The following is an 18,137-nucleotide window of genomic DNA, read 5'->3' as shown; positions in this document are numbered from 1 at the left end:
TCAAACACATATCCCAAGAGGACATTTGTGTAGCTCAGGGGCACGACTAAGTTAAAAACAAAACAATATGAATATTGTGTCATCAACAAAACCAACACAACAGGAAAAATACTGAGACAAAACTGTTAAAATCATGTAAGAAAAAAATACATCCAGTATCAGAGAGCATGTCTACACTAGCATAATGTTTGCATCTACTGAACTGATCATGGACCTTTAAAAATGTTGGAAAAAAGTTAAAGTATTCCATCTGCAGCCTGCACTGTGAATACAATCATACTGAAAATTGTATAATTTAATTTCACTTCATTTTTTAACTTATACCAAATATCCTGTTAGAAATTTACCATACATCCACTAGGCTATATCATTGTTTCATATATCTCTGTCTAGTTAAATTCCTTTTTGTGTTCCCCTGTTGAGCTGTGGTGGTACAGTGACAAAAAAAATCCTTCCTCCTGTTCATATTGGCCATTAGAGGATCCCTTTACTGATGGGGAACAAAATCCACAGTCCTTCTTCTATGTTAAAATGTATTTAATTTTTTCTTAAGCTAATATGAAGCTTCAGTCGTCCAAATGAGTCAAATCAAGTAGATATCTTTAAAAGCTATAGTCTTTTTTAGTGCTGAAGTCCTTTTTTTTGTTACTTTACTTATTTACAGCTCCACAGAGAAACACAAAGGGGGGATGTGATGTTAAAAAGATTGTAAATGTGGTCGATATCCACTTGATATATATCATTGATATGACTAACTCAGACTGCTGAAGCCTCATATAAAGAAAGCAGATATGAAAGGGATATTTTAATAGCCATTGTGAGCAATAATTACATAAGACAGACTTGGAACGAACATAAATTAAAAATTGAACATTTTCGCACATCTTTCACACATCTTTCTTGACTGTACTTCAGGGGCGATATGATCAGACCTTTAGAGGGGCTCAGCTCCTAATGACAATTTTACATACAATGCCCTGCAAGTGTTCAAGCCCCCTGCTAAACTACTCATTTCAGTGGATAACGTAAATTACATCAAGACATAGTTGAGTGGTCTACTATAGTGTATGATAATAGTGGTCCAGAATAAACAATCACAGATTTCTACAGAGAGGACCAGATAGTTAATAATATTAGACAATATTAATGACAGAACTATCCAAAGTACATTATAACTGTTAAAATAAAACCATTTGGACCTGTAGCATAAGTGTTTGTCCCATCTCTAACAGGCAGGCTTGCAAAATAATTACATTTGTATAAAATAATTTTTAGGGGTAAAAAATACAATAATTATTTATTTAGTTTTAGGGGTGCTTGAATACCCATGAAAGGGGTCTAAAATCGCCACTGCTGTACTTCACTTTAACTTAATATATTTACTTACAGATATGAAGCTCAATAACTCTCCTTTGAGTCACGTGTCGTTTGTCTCCATCTGTCGGCCACAGTGAGCAGCTTGGCCAACATCTGCTGATTTATACCTTTTTATTTTAGTTGTTGCATAAACAAATTAAACCTTTAAATAAGTACAATTTAAAAATAATACAAGATATAACCACTAAATTCAACTGTGCCATGTTTTTGCACAGTGTTGTGTGTGTAGTAGTAAGTCGTCCTTCACACATATCAGTCCGACTGGAAACAAGGTACTGGTTGTTGTTGTGAAGCAGCTGGTCTGACTTTACCTGCATTTTTTAGTTGTATGCTAAATTAGTACCTCTGGACTGCACATCTTTAAAACTGTGGATTTGTTTGTTAGCTTATAAATGGACGGTGTGCCCTGCCTTCGTGTGTCGCAGTGCCATGCTCAGCAGTTCAGGTAATCAGCTTTCTAGTGAGTGAATGGTTGAAGCTAACGAGGCTAGCAGGTAGCATGTAAACCTTAGTGAATGGGAAGTATTGAACTAAGAGCAGTAAGCCATTTCAATATTACTTGTCTTTTAATGATATTGCTTTATTTTATTTTTTTGTTGAACATATGGATACAAAGACAAGATATTAGCCTGTACATAAAACGACAATATATAGCCTACAGTATAACTACAGAATTTAATAACAAAACATGCATCTTTACAGAAAGACAGCAACACAAACAAACAAAAACCTGCAAATACAAACAAATATCATCAGATACATGCATAAAAAAACTTAAGATAAACAAACAAAACAGACATAATCAGTAACTCACTCCAGTTCCCATTTAGAGCTTCAGTCAGCAACTTAAAAACTTAATTATCAAAAAGAGGAGAGTTGTTGAAAAATTGTACTTCTAAGGTACAAAAATTATAGCATAAAAAAGTATATTAATATAATCATATTGTCCTGGATCTCCCACACAGGTTCAAACCTTTGTTCTTTACTCTTACAAATGTCTTTTTCAAGAGTCCACTGATAACTCACAAATATTTAAAAACATTATATGTAAAGCCGTTGTCTTTAAGGACATATGGCTTTCCCATCATAATAATTATACTACTGAAGTTGTTTTCCTTCTTCATTTGTAATCCCCAAATCCCCATTATAATAGTAATATTACATTTTAATGTTGCATTAAATGTCTTTTATCTTACAGGAAATGTCTACAGTCCCAAGGTGCACTGGACCAAAGTTTGTGCTTATTGAAAGAGTTGGATGGGACTGTCCTTCTGCCCATCTTACAATCTTGTTTATCACAACTTGATCTTCGGTTTCTCAGAGGCATGGTGGCCTCAGAGAGTACCTGTGAAGTAGTTTGGAGTCAGGTAATGTGGGCTGATTTTACTGAACAACAACTGAACAACTATAATCTTTTCTTTTCCTGATCTCTGTTGTCGTATTTTTGTTTTACTTTTTATGTCTTTATTTTATGCGTTAAAAAAAAGTGTGAAAAGCAGTATGGACCTACAATAATCAGTAATTGATGAGTCGTAGTTGATGGGTATTGTCTGTAGTCCTACATGGAAACAAACTGAATATATTTGGGTTGTAGACTGTATGTTTCACCACTTCTGACATCATATAAATGAAATTAGTTAAATATAATATAAATATTATTTGAAGAAAAAAATTTGATTTTTTTTTTGTCTGTGAAACGTGAGTCATAGTATCAAAATATGTTGATTTTAACTATTTCTAGCTTCTACCAAGAGTTTGAGTTTCGTGTTTTGTGTGATGAAACTTGGTGGACTAGAACAACCAACCAGCCACAACTATTAAATGTGATAATGATAGATTTGATTTTAAAAATTAAGGGTAAAATCAAGTATTATAGTAGAGTTGTGCCTGTGTCATTTGAGGTCAGGAAATAATCAACAGATTGATCGTCATTAGTTGCAGCCTTAAACCAATAAATACATTCAAGCATTGAAGCATAAGTCGCTGCGTCTTGAAAGTTCATTTTTGTGTCCTGTATTTTCACCACAGGCTTCAATTCAGTCAAAGAAGGAGAGAAGTAGGACGAGTGGTAATAAACTAGCGAAAATCCTCAAGCAGCTGTTGGAGTCTAATGGAGAAACGTGGACGGAGGAGCTGAGGGGGGATATTCCTCACAACTTCCAGCGGCATGAAGACTTAGTCCTGCTGGGAGACAACTGTTTCTGCCTGCCAGTGTGGAAGAAAATGGGTACTGTCCTCAACTTTAATCACACATTTATTTATAAAGTAACAGAATAGGACATGCTTTATTTGATTTTTCATTTGTTCATTTTAAGATAAACAACTATGGAGCGCAGTAGCCAAAGGTCTGGGGGCTAAACGCCTGGCAAGAATGAGTCGAATATCCAGGGACGGATTTAGGTCTCCTGTAGTGACAATGCTGTTAGGAGAGGACAGCTGGGTCAAACATGTGGACAATGGGATTAGGTGAGCCTGAGTGAGCCTGTAGGGTAGGATGTATGCCATGTGAGGAGTGTGTTTTAGATTTCTACCAGTTGTTTTTTCTTTCTCTCTTAGTGTGCATGTTTTTTTTATTGTGTATCTTTCATTTTGTGCACATTGCCAACCAATTTCCTTTTGGTATAATAAGTTAATTAAAGATGAATGAAGTCCCATTCACTGGTTGTGATCTATTTGCAGTTGATTTGCCTGAGTCCAAATTCTCCTTTTATTGCAGGTACGAGTTTGATGTGACTAAATGCATGTTCTCATCCGGAAACATAACAGAGAAGCTGCGGATAGCTGGATTTGACTGCAGAGGAGAGACTGTGGTTGATTTATTTGCAGGTGGGAAAACTTTGTCAATGTGTCAGTTTGTTTACGTATTGTAGATTAAGATACTTCACATTTCCTTTTTACATAAATATCCCAAAATGGGGATCAGTAAAACATCTGTTATATATTCTACAATCCAACATGTGTCAGGTATTGGATACTTCACTCTCCCATATCTGGTACACACGGGAGCCGCACATGTTCACGCCTGCGAGTGGAACCCAGACGCAGTCGAAGCTCTACAGAAAAACCTTGTGGCCAATGGGGTGTTTGACCGCTGCACAATTCACCAAGGAGACAATCGACAAGTAATGTTTTTATATTCATCCCATATTGCTTATTTGTCATGTGTTGTTGAGACATGACAATAGAAGCTCTCTTTCCTAGTAATTTCTTACTCCACTGTAAGTGTTCACTTATGCCAAAGACTGTCAGTGTGTGACTGTCATTGTTGTCATTAATCTCTTAGACAGTCACCTCTGCTGAGGCTTGGTAATTCATATTTGCTATATTTCACTGTTTAATGATAATGTAATATTTTGATTCACAGTTATGTTGTTTCAGTTGATACAAGCACATTTTATTTCAAAACATAAATACTTGTCCATGAATTATTTGGCCATGAAGATATTGCATTTTATTTTTGCCATCACACTTTTTATCATGAAAATGTGATAAACATTAAATTGTTTCTCTCTATGAATCTTAGCAGATATAAGCCATATTTTCATACAGCCTATTGATTTTAACTATCAACCAGTTATAACTTCCACAAAGCGCCTGTTTTCAGTTCTTTTAAGCTGATTTTGAGTTTTTTTGGAGATTTTTGTATAGTTACTTCAGCTTATTAAATGTGACAATGACAGACTTCATTTCAAAACCTAAGGGCCTAAGTTCTTATGAGTTGTTATAAATTATATGTGGGTGCCATGCTTCTGAAAACTACACAGAACATACTCCAAGTGCAGTCTAGCCCTTTGTTTTTGTTTTGCTTTTGTTAGTTGTCATTAATGATTACAGCATAATTGCAAGCAGATTTCTGGCATCGCAGCAGTGAAAAATATGTATTGTTCTTTTCTAAAAGTTCTGCAGAGTACAAAACAATAGACCCCTCCTAAATACGCTGTACAATTTCCCTTTGCATTATGTTTCAACTATATCAGGCAAAAAATGTCTACAGCTTTTTTAAGTGCAGCAAAAACATAAAAAATGTCACATAGTCTGTCTGTTGTTTTTTTTGTAAAACTCATCCAAAACCCTCACCAATGTAACATTTTTGTGTGTGTGTTTTATTTCTCCTAGCTCCAACTGTGTGATGTTGCTGACCGGGTGAATCTGGGCCTCATACCGAGCTCTGTGGGCGGCTGGCCCATCGCCTGTCGCCTGCTGAAGAAAACAACTGGTGGAATTTTACACATTCACCAAAATGTTACCTCACCATTACCGAACACTGCACCCATTCCAGCAATCGATGATGCCACCCAGAGGGTTTCTGGGAAGAAAGCGGACAAAGAGGTGTGGCAGGCCTGGGCTGATGACACAGCAAAATGCATCACTTCAATGTTAAAGGACCTCACTGGTGCATCATGGATAACAAACATCCAGCACATTGAGCATGTTAAGTCATATGCACCTCATATTCACCACATTGTCCTGGACTTGGAATGCAGACCGTCCCGAACTTGATTAATAAATACAGAAACTGAGTCAACAATGTGGCTTCCAACATTTTAATATATTGTTTCATTCTGGAGTAGAAACAGTCAACTATGGGGACCAGAGTTTTCTACTGCATCAAAACAACACAGCACCTGGTTTCTGTGGTTATTTCTGCAATTTTTGCAATTTTGAAATCAGCCGCTGCAGTGGTTTTATAGACCTATATTTATAAAGGGAAGGTTGACTGAGCACTCATGTTGTTTTTTTAAGAAACGCCCTGCTTCACATCTCATCTGAAGGCATGTCAGTCGTACCACAACCAAAGCCTTATCGTCCTGCTCAGTTCAACTGGAGCAGCTGGGGCGTTAAGTGCCTTGCTCAAGGGAATGTTGAGTGTAATTAAACTTGTGAAACAGCCTTTACTGACAGCCTATGCTTCTTGACTCTTACATCAGTGTAAGATACTAATTTAACTCCCTTCTTAGCATTTGGTATTCATATATTTGGCATGATTTTAATGCCAAACGCCTTTTTAAAAAATTTGCACAGGACGATGACATGATGTAAACATACTTTCCATTCTGGCTTGTCTAATGTATGTTTTGGAACATTAGGAGGAAATACCTAATTTATGCAAACGTGTACTCATAAACAAATACCACTTACACTATATTTTCACTTCTGAGCAACAGACAACCCTGTCCTGAACAAATTAGTGGAGGAACATACTGAATGCAGATGCTTCTACACAGGGTATTAGTGGTTGTGACAAGTATGGAAATAATGTGGATCATATGATATGGCCTCTGCAGTGATCAGAGCTCAGCCCAGTTAAACAGCAATGGGAACTTTTGGAGCCAAATAAGGGCACATTTCTGTGTTCATACCTTCATAGTTATCTATGTCAAAGGTCATTCAAGTTGTTGTGGAGGTTTGTGTCATTGCACGACTTGACAAAAGAGTTCACTTTGATGGATGTAGTTGGATTTTCTTAGTAAGTGATGACCCATATGAGTGTGACTCCTAGATGCCTCTTGAGTGTAGTATTAATCTTATGAAATATAAAGTCAGCACAGGTCCACTCAAGCTCAATACCCTAGTTGAGATGTTTTCGAAGTGGGAGGCGGACCTCACCAGGGGGGCTCCTAATAGTTCCAGGGGACTCTCAGTGAATAGAAGAGGGAAACATTACATTATCAAAAGGAGATCACATAGAATTGCCTAAATGTGTGTGATTTGGATGGAGAGATAGTTCATAGACACAGTAATTTGACATTTTACTGTTTTGTTTTTTTGCCCAAATTTCCCAGAATCAGAAACAAATAAATGCCTTCAGACCAGTTTATGTATTTAATGCAATCTGAAGTAGGTCAAACAGCAATATCAGGATACCTTGTCTCAATCATTTAATGTCTATAAGATGATATCTACGAAAAGACAAATATGGAAATGTTTGGGGAAGAAATCCTACTGGGTTTTCAAAAAACAGAGATATGTTGTAAATGGAAATTCAGCCTACAATTCTGCCTCAGTGAGACTTAGTAGTTTTTATAAGCCTGGGTATCATTTGTTTAAGTATTGTTCCATCATGACTTGGCATACGCCCTGGCAATAAATAATGACACACAGTAGGAAACCATACACGGATACACACAATCTGTTTTCACCCAATAGCAATGACTGCCTCGCTTTATTCATTTAGGGTTGGTTGTATGCATCTCGCAGGTTTACAGTCTGAGTGGGGAGAAAAAAGGGCACTTCCCGTTGTCCCAAATCTTTTTTGCTCAAAATAAACAGTTTGGGAGAGAAGGGAGGTATTGGACTACTTCATTATGGGTCGAATTTTCCACATCCAGCCTCTTGTGTGGTTAATAAGGCAAAGGAAATGCACCTGTCATGGAAAATGTTAAGAGGCGCTCCTGCCTGTCTGCTGCAAACTTTCCTTATCTTCCGGTACTCGGGACTCCTCCAGCGCACAAAGTCAACAGTTTTGGAGACGGTAGGCAGCCACAATAAGAAGAAGAGGAGCGGATTACAAAGGTTAGAGCCATTATCTCTAAATTACGTTGTAGTATTGTTATTTTTAAAATGCGTTAGTATTAGCTTGTCTGCTACTTTAAACCGTTTTTGTGTGTTTTCTGTCAAGAATATGCAGCCGTTGCCCATGGTGACCAGAGCTTTAATAGCGGCGTGAAGACGACTTTTAAGAAACAGGTGTGTCATTTTCTTTTAATTAGTTGACTAGGTTAGCTACATGTTGTACTGTATGTCTGGTTTTACACCGCCTTTAAAGAAATGACTGAACTGACAGTCCTCAAATAAGAGTAGCTAAACTTTGTGTTTTTAAGGATAATATCGTTGAATTTGTTCAGCTTTCAGTTGGTAACGTAATGTACGTCAACCAAACGTCAGGTTAGCCCGGCCGTTGAAATCTCAGCCGTTTGCAGCTGATCTTGGTTTTAAATCAAAACAGTTTGCAGCAGATAAGTGTTAATATCTTTTAAAAATAAACACGACAACCAAACAGTTTCATGTTTAATTCAACTCCTTCTTTCTTATGTCGGGTTGTAAACGCTTATATATCTAATTACACTATCCTTTAAAGTTTTGAAAAGAATAATAATTCCGTCTCAAATGTGGTCTGTTTTGTGCTTTTAAAGGGTTATTTCACTCAGTGCAGCACTATCTGTGATCACCAGGAACAGACGCGCCATTTCCTTGAAGGTTATGTTTGGCCGAGACAAGTTCCCCTGCAGGCATTATTGAACTCATGCTAGAGTTACTTGGCCCCAGGAATTCAAACAATGAGGAAAAAGGTTCAAGATTGTTTTTAGGATTGCAGCTTTCCCATTGATTAGCCACTCTATATTTCCCCTCTCATTTAACTTGTTCCCTTTTTAAAGGCTGCTCAAATGGTGTGTCAAGTTTCAGATGGGAACATGACAGATGTCAAGCTAGATGGTTTAAGCTAGTAAACTCCACCCAGTTTCTGTATCCTTAGAGGGTGGGAACCCTGCATGGTAGCCAAGCTCATGTTGTTTTTGCCTGTCCCACTCTAAACAACCTTTCACCCGGGCAGAGGCTTTCTGTGGGATACTAAAATCCTCTTGCGTCCTGGTTTCTGTAAGTCATTTATCATTTTTGGAAATCTGGGTTTGGCCAGAAGTTTGTTCCAGTGTTGTGGGTTGATACCTGTCATCGCCTGACCTGAAAAACATCTTTAATCTTTTTTTTGGCTTTGTGGTCAAGTTTTCTGGGTTTGTCACACAAGGAAGTGACTACAGTGGTTTATCTCAAAACTATGCATCATGAAGTTGCTGTCGGTTGTTGACAATGAGATTTAGATCACTTAATGAGGTAGTATGTTCTTTGTTTGCCTGCTTTCTCATTGGTGAACCACCTCCTGCAGGGCATAATTATACAGTAGGACTAGTAGGAAGATCTACTGCATGGAGGCAAACAGGAAAGGTTATTCAGTCTACTACTATCTCTGTCTGTCTCTTCACCATCGCAGGGTGTCAAATCATAAAATGTTCCTCTTTTTACAGCAGGGCTATGCTTAGGTTGCCTTGTATGAGATCATAAAAAAGACAGTCTCCCTGGTAGTAAACTGTTACATGAGCCTACCTATATTTTTGTCAGCTCCCTGATTGATTTCTCAAAGTGTTTAACCAAACTTCTGGTGCAGAAACACAGTAGAGATTTAATCATCTTTCAGTTAATTTCCTGATCTTCTGTTTTGTTTTCAGACCTTCTCGATGCAACTGCCACTGAGTTGTCTTAGTTAACCTGTGCTGAGGGCCTTTAGCCAAAATTGACAATGCCGCAGGCTGCCGACATGATCAACCTGGGCTTCTTGTCTGACTCGGAGCAGGATCTGATCCTGGAGGTGCTGCAACGGGACAAGGAACTGAGGCAGGCTGAGGAGCAGAGAGTGAGGTGAGAAGAAAGCTCTTCCTGTTAACTATCTCAAATTATTAATTTGCTTTACTTTTTACCATTTATTAGTGATTAATGTACTAAAAGATGTTAAAACTTAAATATAACTAGTTCAAGTATACATCAATCCACCCTACATTTGATATTTATTGCTATTAGAGCCTATAGCAATATATGGGCCAACCACTGCTGTGTGTTAGATATTAAACACCAAGAACTTCAGAAATGCCAAAGATTATCACAGAATGGACTATTAAAACCGTCAAGCACTTAAAGTTAGGATTAGGAGCATTATCAAAATATTCTTTTACTTATACATTGACTTGACATTGTGTTGGTAACTGTAACAAAATTTAGGTATCTTTTTTGCACCAGCGTTTCGAACAACAACATTGTGTTTTCATCATGTGTGATATTGACTTTGATATTGACAAATATGGACAAATCTATCCTGTAAAACTTGCACTTGCATGATATCACGTTCAATGTTGTTTCTTTTTGTCTCAGGAAGCTAAAGACAGAGTTATTGGAGGTTAAGAGGAAAGGAGCCAAACGTGGCAGTGGAAGATACAGTCAGCACAGTTGTGGCCGATGCCTGGAGCCTCTGAGTCGACTGACTCTTTTCTCCAGCCAGTGTAAGCTGTGCAATCACCTTGTGTGCCAGAAATGCCGGACAGTCTTCCCCAATGGATCCTGGCTGTGCAGTGTGTGTTCCAAAGAGTCGTAAGAGGCCATTTTATGTACACTTTCCCTTAACTATAACTAACTATGAGTAACTATATTTCAGCAATAATGTCTGGATCAACTTAAGGCAAAATAATCATTTTTAAAAAAGTGCTACGTATCTACAGTAATTGTTCTATTATAGATACACTTTATTTTAGCATAAGAAAAGAAAAATCTGAAGTATGCTAGAAGCATTATGGACCAACAAATACAATAAATAAACAGCACAAGGAGGAAAACCAGTGCCAGTGGTATGCTACATGACTGACCAATATTCAATATGTCATTTTATAAAGGTTTATAATCCAACATATCTGTCCATGCAGGTAACCTCCTCACCCTGTTTCCTCACAATTAACTGTAGCATAGCAACACTTTTGCAAAGTATTAATGAGCTCACTCTAGTCTTGGCACACCATGCTGGGTGAACATTAACCATTTAACATTCAACCACAATCAAAGAATGTACTTTTTTTCCACAATTTGGGCCTTTTTAAAACTGTCTTACAGGGAGATGAAGAAAATGACAGGTGACTGGTTTTTCGATCAGCGGGTCAACCGTTTCTCCACAATGCCTGGACATGACCTAGTGAGAAGCTCCCTCAAAAAGAGGCCTCCGTGTGAGTACAGGAAGAGGAAGTGGGTATCAGCAGTTACGAGGAATGTAAACAGCTCCCAGTCTGGGCTGAACGAAATGCCCACAGTCACTGAAATGTCCCAGTTAAACAGTAGAGGGAAAGAGGTGTTAGAGGAGAACAGTAACATGATGTCATTTTGTTAAACTGGTCAGGCAGTGTGACTGAACTTATTTTCTGTGTTATAGTGAATAAGCGTGTGACAATGGGAGAAGTGCTGTTGAGAAGTACAGAGATAAGCCCAGACTCTCCCACTCCTGTTCCCCGACCCAGGCAGAAAAATCTGCCAGCTAACAAAGGGTGCATCCTCATTATTATTCATTTTATTTTTCTCTATTTATTTTTTTTATAATATCACAATTTTCTGAACACTGCTTGAGATTATTTCAACATTTTGTCATCCTCACAGTCATTTAGATGAGAATTCCGGCTCAATTGCTTCAAGGGAGTCATTTGAATCAAAGGAGGATGTTTCAGCAAAGCCAACACACAGCGACACAGAGTCTGCAGAAAAAGCCAGCTTGAGTAGCAGTAAAACTGAGACCGAGTCTAGACATGTGACCCCTGAACTAACAAGGTAAACTCACCTTTAGTTATTCTACAAGGCAAACATCAGGCACTAACTTCAAAGCAGCATTTGAGAGAGGAAGTGAAGTGCTTTGAATCTCTTCATCCTCTGTTGGTCACTTTCATGCCTGGTGGAGTGCACTACCTTGAAATCTAGTCTAGTTTATGGCTGAGATAACCAGGACTGGGCCAGATAACATGCAGCGAGTTGATAAATACAAACCACACTTCATTTGTTAAAATATTCTCTGTTCCTTTAATTGACATCAGTCTAAAAATGGTAAAATCTGTCTAAAAATAACTTTAAGTAGCATGAGTCACCTCAGGCATCCTGAAGCCAATACATGTTTTTTACTGGTATATGTGACCTTATGCTTTGTGGTTAAAATGGAGCCCACAGATGGCATACACATAATAAGCTGAGCAGTCACAAATTATTAAAATGTGACAGTCATTTTATATATTTGAATGAAACAAATGTTGTATTGCCACCCAGGAAAGAGATGCACTCAGCCCAGCACAGCCCAACAGAATCCAGTGTTTCCAGTCTGACTGTCCCAGTAAAGGAAGACACAGTGAACGATCAAACCAGCAACTCAGTGGCAAACACAGTAAGACATTTTCAGGTGGACATGGGCGTGTTTCTGTATGCTGTTGTTTTATCTGCTCTTCTCACTCCCCGTTTCTTTCAACTAGGCCCCAGAAGTAAAACAGGGCATTGTGAGTCCGGAGTTGGATGTTGATAAACTCTTTAAGAAGAGTGTTAAACGAGTCCCAAAGCCTGCTGGTGAGCATCTCATATGCCTCTGTGCGATGCAGTTTCTTCTTCCTCAACTAAAGAGAAGTATGCCGGTGTAATGATCTTTCATTTCTCATCTGTATGATCAAAACAGAGTACGTATCGACACTGGATCTCCGTGATGAACCAGACATAAAGGTGGTCTCAATGGGCAACAGGAGCCGGTCTGTACCAGGATTAGACGTGCAGGTAGTTAGATTGTTATGTTTAATTATTATTTCTTTAAATGTCTGGAACCAGATTTGCCCCATTAGCCAAATTTTTCCCTTTCTTAGCATTGAAACTTCTACCAATTATGTCTTTGTAATGTTATTTTTCAGAATCCTCAACACTGCTGCATAATTTTTCCATGCCCAAGTATTGCTTTAGATATCGCTATCAAATAGTCATGACACTAAGAGCCCCAGATTAGAGGGTCAAGAGGTATTTTAAGCCTCTTGCTAAAAATGAAACATGTTTAATGGTTACATTTAAGTCTGGTCCTATGTTCAGGCTATTATTTCTTCTTCTTTGGTTGATTATTTCCTGTGTGATCTGTTGAACATCTCGTGGGGCTAAAACTAAAACCTGGCATTTACAGTTGTTTTTAACATTTTTGATTACAACTGTATTGGGAATATCTATGTTTGGCCAGACATACGGCTATCCAAGAGACATCCCCAGTGGACAGTTACTCCTCCATCACTGCATCAGATTTTCCAACCATTGTTTATATTCATTACATACACGCACACACACACACACAAAACAAATCAATTCCTAGTAGGAGTGACTTGCTTTTTGCTCATAAATCCTTTGTAGTCTGGTTGATGAGGAAAATCTATGGGGGAGAAATCCAATTGTGTGTTTATAATCAGGCTTCTAAATGTTAATTATGATACCACAGGAAGATGAAGAGGAGGAGGAGGATATTGACAGCTTGGTTAGCTTTCATAGAAGGACGATGGCCTCAAGCTTCTCCAGCCTGAATGGCTCAAAGGTAAAGTACATTTTGACATTTTTCACAGCTCACATTAGTCTGCTAAAGGCTCTTTGAGGCTCATTATGTCTCTCAGAACGGAACTGATGTTAGATAATCTGATTGAGCATCTATAACCCCAGGATATCCTCCAGTAAGTAAGGAAGTGTGAAGTTGATGTGTTCAGTCTACTAAAATGTTTCTATAGTTACCAAAGCCTTGGGGGGCGCAAAGCCGAGGCCAGAATGACATTCATGCTGTCACTCTGGATTCAGATATTGACAGAAACATCCTGATCTGTTCATTTTCACTGTTCAGACTCACTTTGTGTTAACCTTCCAGCTTTTTATCTGTTATATGTGTTTCTGTTGTTTCACTGTTGATCATGTTCAGATGTCGACAAAGTCTAAACAATAACTCTTAATAATTCTTTTAATCTGCAGCATTACACCTGCGGGGCAAGTCTATCCAAATATTATCTAAATATCAGTATGTGGTGTAAATAAAACCTAGAACAAACACATGAAATGTTAAGAATTATCTATTCAAGTCATGTGTATGCATTTTTCTCCAGAGCACACTGGGCAGCATGATGAGTATTTACAGTGAAGCAGGAGACTATGACAGTGCAGAGGTTAGCGGAGACATCACCTTCTCTGTGAGCTATGACGAACACACCCAGAGCCTCCAGGTCTTCATCAAGGAGTGCCACGGGCTGGCCTATGGTGATGCTTCACGGCAGAACTGTAACCCGTAAATATTCACAACTTCTTTTTTTTCAACTCTCCTGTATAGATACAAAAATCTAGAAAAAACAAACAATTTTTAGTATTTTTTGTTTGAACTTTGGCTTTCACTTTTGAGCCTTGTTGATTGTGGCTCTGAAACAGAGATGTTCCTACTGCACATACCCCCCCACCCCTCATTGATGTTAACACGACTTTGTAGTGTAGATAAGAGGCTGCTGTGTTTACTGAGTCTTAATAATCACGTCCCAGAGGTGATTACACGAGCTTCACAGGAAATTGAATGTCAACAGATATTTTTCACAGCATTTAGTCAGGAAATGCACCAAGAGTTTGGACAGTTTGTTTTCATGGGAGAAGGAGAGGGGGGGGGGGCAACATGGTTTAATATATTCTTTCTGTTTGTTTATTTTTTCAGTTATGTCAAGTGTTACCTTCTCCCAGATAAATCTCGCCAGAGCAAAAGAAAGACCAGCAACAAGAGAAACACCATTAACCCGACCTACCAAGAAACGCTGAAGGTGATGCTTCATAGAATAATCGCTACTGTTAACCTTATTCTGTGTTGACTTTGTGACACTCCCTGATTAGTGACCTTGTGCCATGCCTGCTGCAAATAATGACCACACCTACAGAGACTTTAAAATTGATATTGACACTGCAGATTAGAATAGCTGCTGTCAAATATTGATTTTGTTCCTAGCTTCCAATGTAGAGCTTAAATAAAGTGACACACAAAACTCTTGTAAAGGAAATTACCCAGATAAGTCAATTTGTGCATAATTATGGATCTGTGCTTTTGGATTTGTTTTTTTAAAAGGTTTGGAAGAAGTAAATTATTTTTGAAGATCTAAGTTTAAGGAATCCCTTCATCCTCTGTTTTAATCTAAGTTCCATCATTTATTTAAAGCTCCCTCAGCACCACAACATTAAAATTATATGACTTCTCCATCACTGTATCAGGCCTTTGATGCATCCTGTCTTCTCCCTCTCATCCTCCACCGACAGTACTCCATCAGCCGCACTCAGCTGTGCACTCGATCCTTGCTGATATCAGTCTGGCATCATGGTCGCCTCAGCCGCAACACTTTCCTGGGAGAGGTGGAGATCTCTCTGGACTGCCGCAACCTGGACTCTCCAGAGGAAGAGCAACTGGCGCTCATGGGGAAGGTAAATCAGAGCAACTGGATTTATAATTAACTCGGATTCACTTAAACGTCATGTGCATGTAGACAAAGTAATACACACTGCCAGGACATCAAAGTACTCTGTGGAGTTTTTCTTCTAAACAAAGATTGTTTACATTTTGTGTTTTCTTTTGTTTGTTGAAGTTTGAAACATACGTCATTTGCATACACGTTTTGTAGCAGTCTTGACCTTCCCTGCCTTTGCTAGTGTATGAGCAAGTGTATTACATCACTCATATATTTGTGTGTGTACATGTGCCTGCTTGTGCATGTGCTCTAGATCTAACAAACCTTAAGGTACCTTTTTAAACTCACAATTATAACTAGAGGAGTACAGATCTCCACCAGATGTGTCTCATTTTTCTTCAAGATGTATAGACTAGTGTAACAAAGCGTCTACTGGTTCACCTAACTGTATAAACTCAGTAAGGAAACAATAAATGGGATGATAAGTCATAACATGTCAATTTAAAAATAGTTATTTAGAACATTTTGTTATAACACACCATACAAAAAAACCCTCCCTACCTACCTCTCCCCTCCCAAACAAAGAAGAGTTTAATCTCACTCAGTCGTCACTCCCTGTTCCTTTACAGGCAAGATGGCGGAAAGCTAGTAAAAACAAGGATTTAGTCGTCTTGTATCGTACTAAACTTTAGTATCTAAATTAATCTGCAGATGGTCAGGTTCAAGATGAGACCAGACCTTTCTGTGAAGGCCAGTTTTTGAGCCACAACAAAAGCATGCATGATGAACGTGACCTGCAACAGATTGTTTGTTGTTTTAGCTTAGCTGATTGCTGGAAATGGCTTTTACTTCTTCTCAATCATTTGGTCTGTAAAATGTCAGATGTAGTAAAAAATGTTCATTGTAATTTTGTAAAGCTCAATGTGACATCTTCAATTTGCTTGTTTTTTTCTTATTAAACCCAACATATTCTGTTTATTATCACAGATGTCAAAGGAGAACAGCAAATCCCCAAGACTAAGACATTGGAACAAATGATTTTTGGGGTATTTTTGCTTGAAAAAACACTTATGACTTCTAAAATAATCATCAAAGAGGAATACCGGTCACAAACAAAACAACTAACCAACAGCAACCTGACAAACTTAAATGATAGTCTGTGTTCATGAAGTGTTTCTAGTATTTTGTCCATCTGATGGTGCAGATGGACAGGAGTGGCCCAAAACTTTAAAGCAAAACAAGGTTTCATGAGGAGCAGAGTAGATGTTGACCAATGTAGATCAGGGCTATCACAGATACGTTGGTACTGCTGGATATTTTAGCACATGTGGGAATAGAAATAGTGTATGGAAAAAATACCAAGACTATTTTTGAGCTCATTTAGAAACAGATGTTGTTAGATGTTTTCTAAACCTATAACAGTTAAGAAGAGTCAAATGCAGGAGGCGAGTTGTTTACATGTTAAATGTTTATTTGTTGATATATTGTTTTAGTTTTTTTAAACACTCAAAATATCAGCATCTGTTTGTTATTCAGCATCTGGCTGCCATGTGGAGACCTAGGAATAACATGTTTAATTTATTATTGTTTGAATTAGAAACACAGAAGAATCTGAGTGTACTTCTCTTCTACAGGCCGCCTCCGTCCCAGTTTCAGCCTTCACTCAGTACAAAGGAGAACTGGTGATCTCCTTGAAGTATATCACGCCCAAAAAGCCCACAACAGAGAAAACCAAAGGTAAGACTGTGATGAGAAAACTGTGTTTAGCTCTGACTGTGTTTGATACAGTTTGCCTCAAATCACTGAGTGTGTCTCCTCAGGCAAAAAGGGGACGACTGAGGCAGAGGGAGAACTGCACATCCTAATTAAAGAGGCGAAGAATTTGACAGCGATAAAAGCAGGAGGCACATCAGATAGCTTTGTCAAAGGGTTAGTGAAGAAAAACAAGTCCTCTACATTCCCATATAAGCATCTGTCTCCTGAAGCTAACTGTTTGTTTTTTTGTCTCTCTGCAGCTACTTGTTCCCAACAAAAGCAAAGACCACAAAGAGGAAGACTCCAGTCATGAAGAAGAACCTGAACCCTCAGTACAACCACACGTTTGTGTACAAGGAGCTGACCCTGGAGCAGCTGAGGGGGATGTGTCTGGAGCTCACCGCGTGGGACCGAGAGGCCATGGGGAGCAACGAGTTCCTGGGAGGAGTGCGCCTCAGCTCTGGCAAAGGTGAGAAATCCGTCCTGATGTTTGTTGCTTTTTTACCTGAATTTTTCAGGGCTCATATAAGAGGTTTGTGAAAATTAGATATTTCTCTTACTGCAGCGAATGTGAATTCAATTAATCTTTATAAGCAGAGAAATTCTTCCCTTTTTTCTGGTTTAAATTGTTTTATTGTCAAAGGGTAATTGCACGCTATATTTTAAGATTACTGTTGAAGCACCGACCCATATCTTTTTTCTTTTTTTTTTTTGCCCCCAGTGTGATTTAAGTGAATAAAAGCAATTTGCCATCATTAATAACAGACTCTGCACTAATTCTGCATTCACTGTGTAATACCCCCCCGCCCCCTTCAGGAACCGTAAAAAAAGGAAAGGAGGAAATGGAAATGGACTCTGTCGGAGAGGAGGTCAGCCTGTGGCAGAAGATGATGCAATACCCAGACTCGTGGGCAGAGGGCTCTCTTCCACTGCGTTCCACTATGGGGAAGAACAAGGGCAAATGAGGACTTGCACACTCATCAGCCCGGACCTTTTTAAACAAAAGAC

The 18,137-nt window shown here is 38.5% G+C and overlaps 2 protein-coding genes across 2 annotated transcripts; both read left to right on the top strand.

Moving 5' to 3' along the window:
* Positions 1-1,714: 1,714 nt before the first annotated feature.
* trmt12 (tRNA methyltransferase 12 homolog) lies at positions 1,715-5,911 on the top strand. The gene is made up of 7 exons (XM_053324079.1): positions 1,715-1,822; positions 2,576-2,744; positions 3,406-3,604; positions 3,693-3,843; positions 4,094-4,203; positions 4,342-4,499; positions 5,494-5,911. The coding sequence occupies exons 1-7, from the start codon at positions 1,770-1,772 to the stop codon at positions 5,875-5,877; spliced, it is 1,224 nt and encodes a 407-aa protein (XP_053180054.1). The 5' UTR covers positions 1,715-1,769; the 3' UTR covers positions 5,878-5,911.
* Positions 5,912-7,760: 1,849 nt separating this feature from the next.
* sytl4 (synaptotagmin-like 4) lies at positions 7,761-18,094 on the top strand. The gene is made up of 17 exons (XM_053324212.1): positions 7,761-7,890; positions 9,600-9,789; positions 10,297-10,512; positions 11,026-11,135; positions 11,339-11,450; positions 11,560-11,727; positions 12,214-12,328; positions 12,414-12,504; positions 12,611-12,705; positions 13,403-13,495; positions 14,049-14,227; positions 14,639-14,741; positions 15,229-15,390; positions 17,009-17,111; positions 17,195-17,303; positions 17,390-17,598; positions 17,946-18,094. Exons 2-17 carry the CDS (start codon positions 9,671-9,673, stop codon positions 18,092-18,094), a joined length of 2,133 nt encoding a protein of 710 aa, XP_053180187.1. The 5' UTR covers positions 7,761-7,890; positions 9,600-9,670.
* Positions 18,095-18,137: the final 43 nt, after the last annotated feature.

The sequence above is a fragment of the Scomber japonicus genome, chromosome 8 (genome assembly GCF_027409825.1).
Source record: "Scomber japonicus isolate fScoJap1 chromosome 8, fScoJap1.pri, whole genome shotgun sequence".
Taxonomy (NCBI): Eukaryota; Metazoa; Chordata; class Actinopteri; order Scombriformes; family Scombridae; genus Scomber; species Scomber japonicus.
The sequence above is the reverse complement of the archived record's forward strand: the minus strand, read 5'-3'. Positions and strand labels throughout refer to the sequence as shown.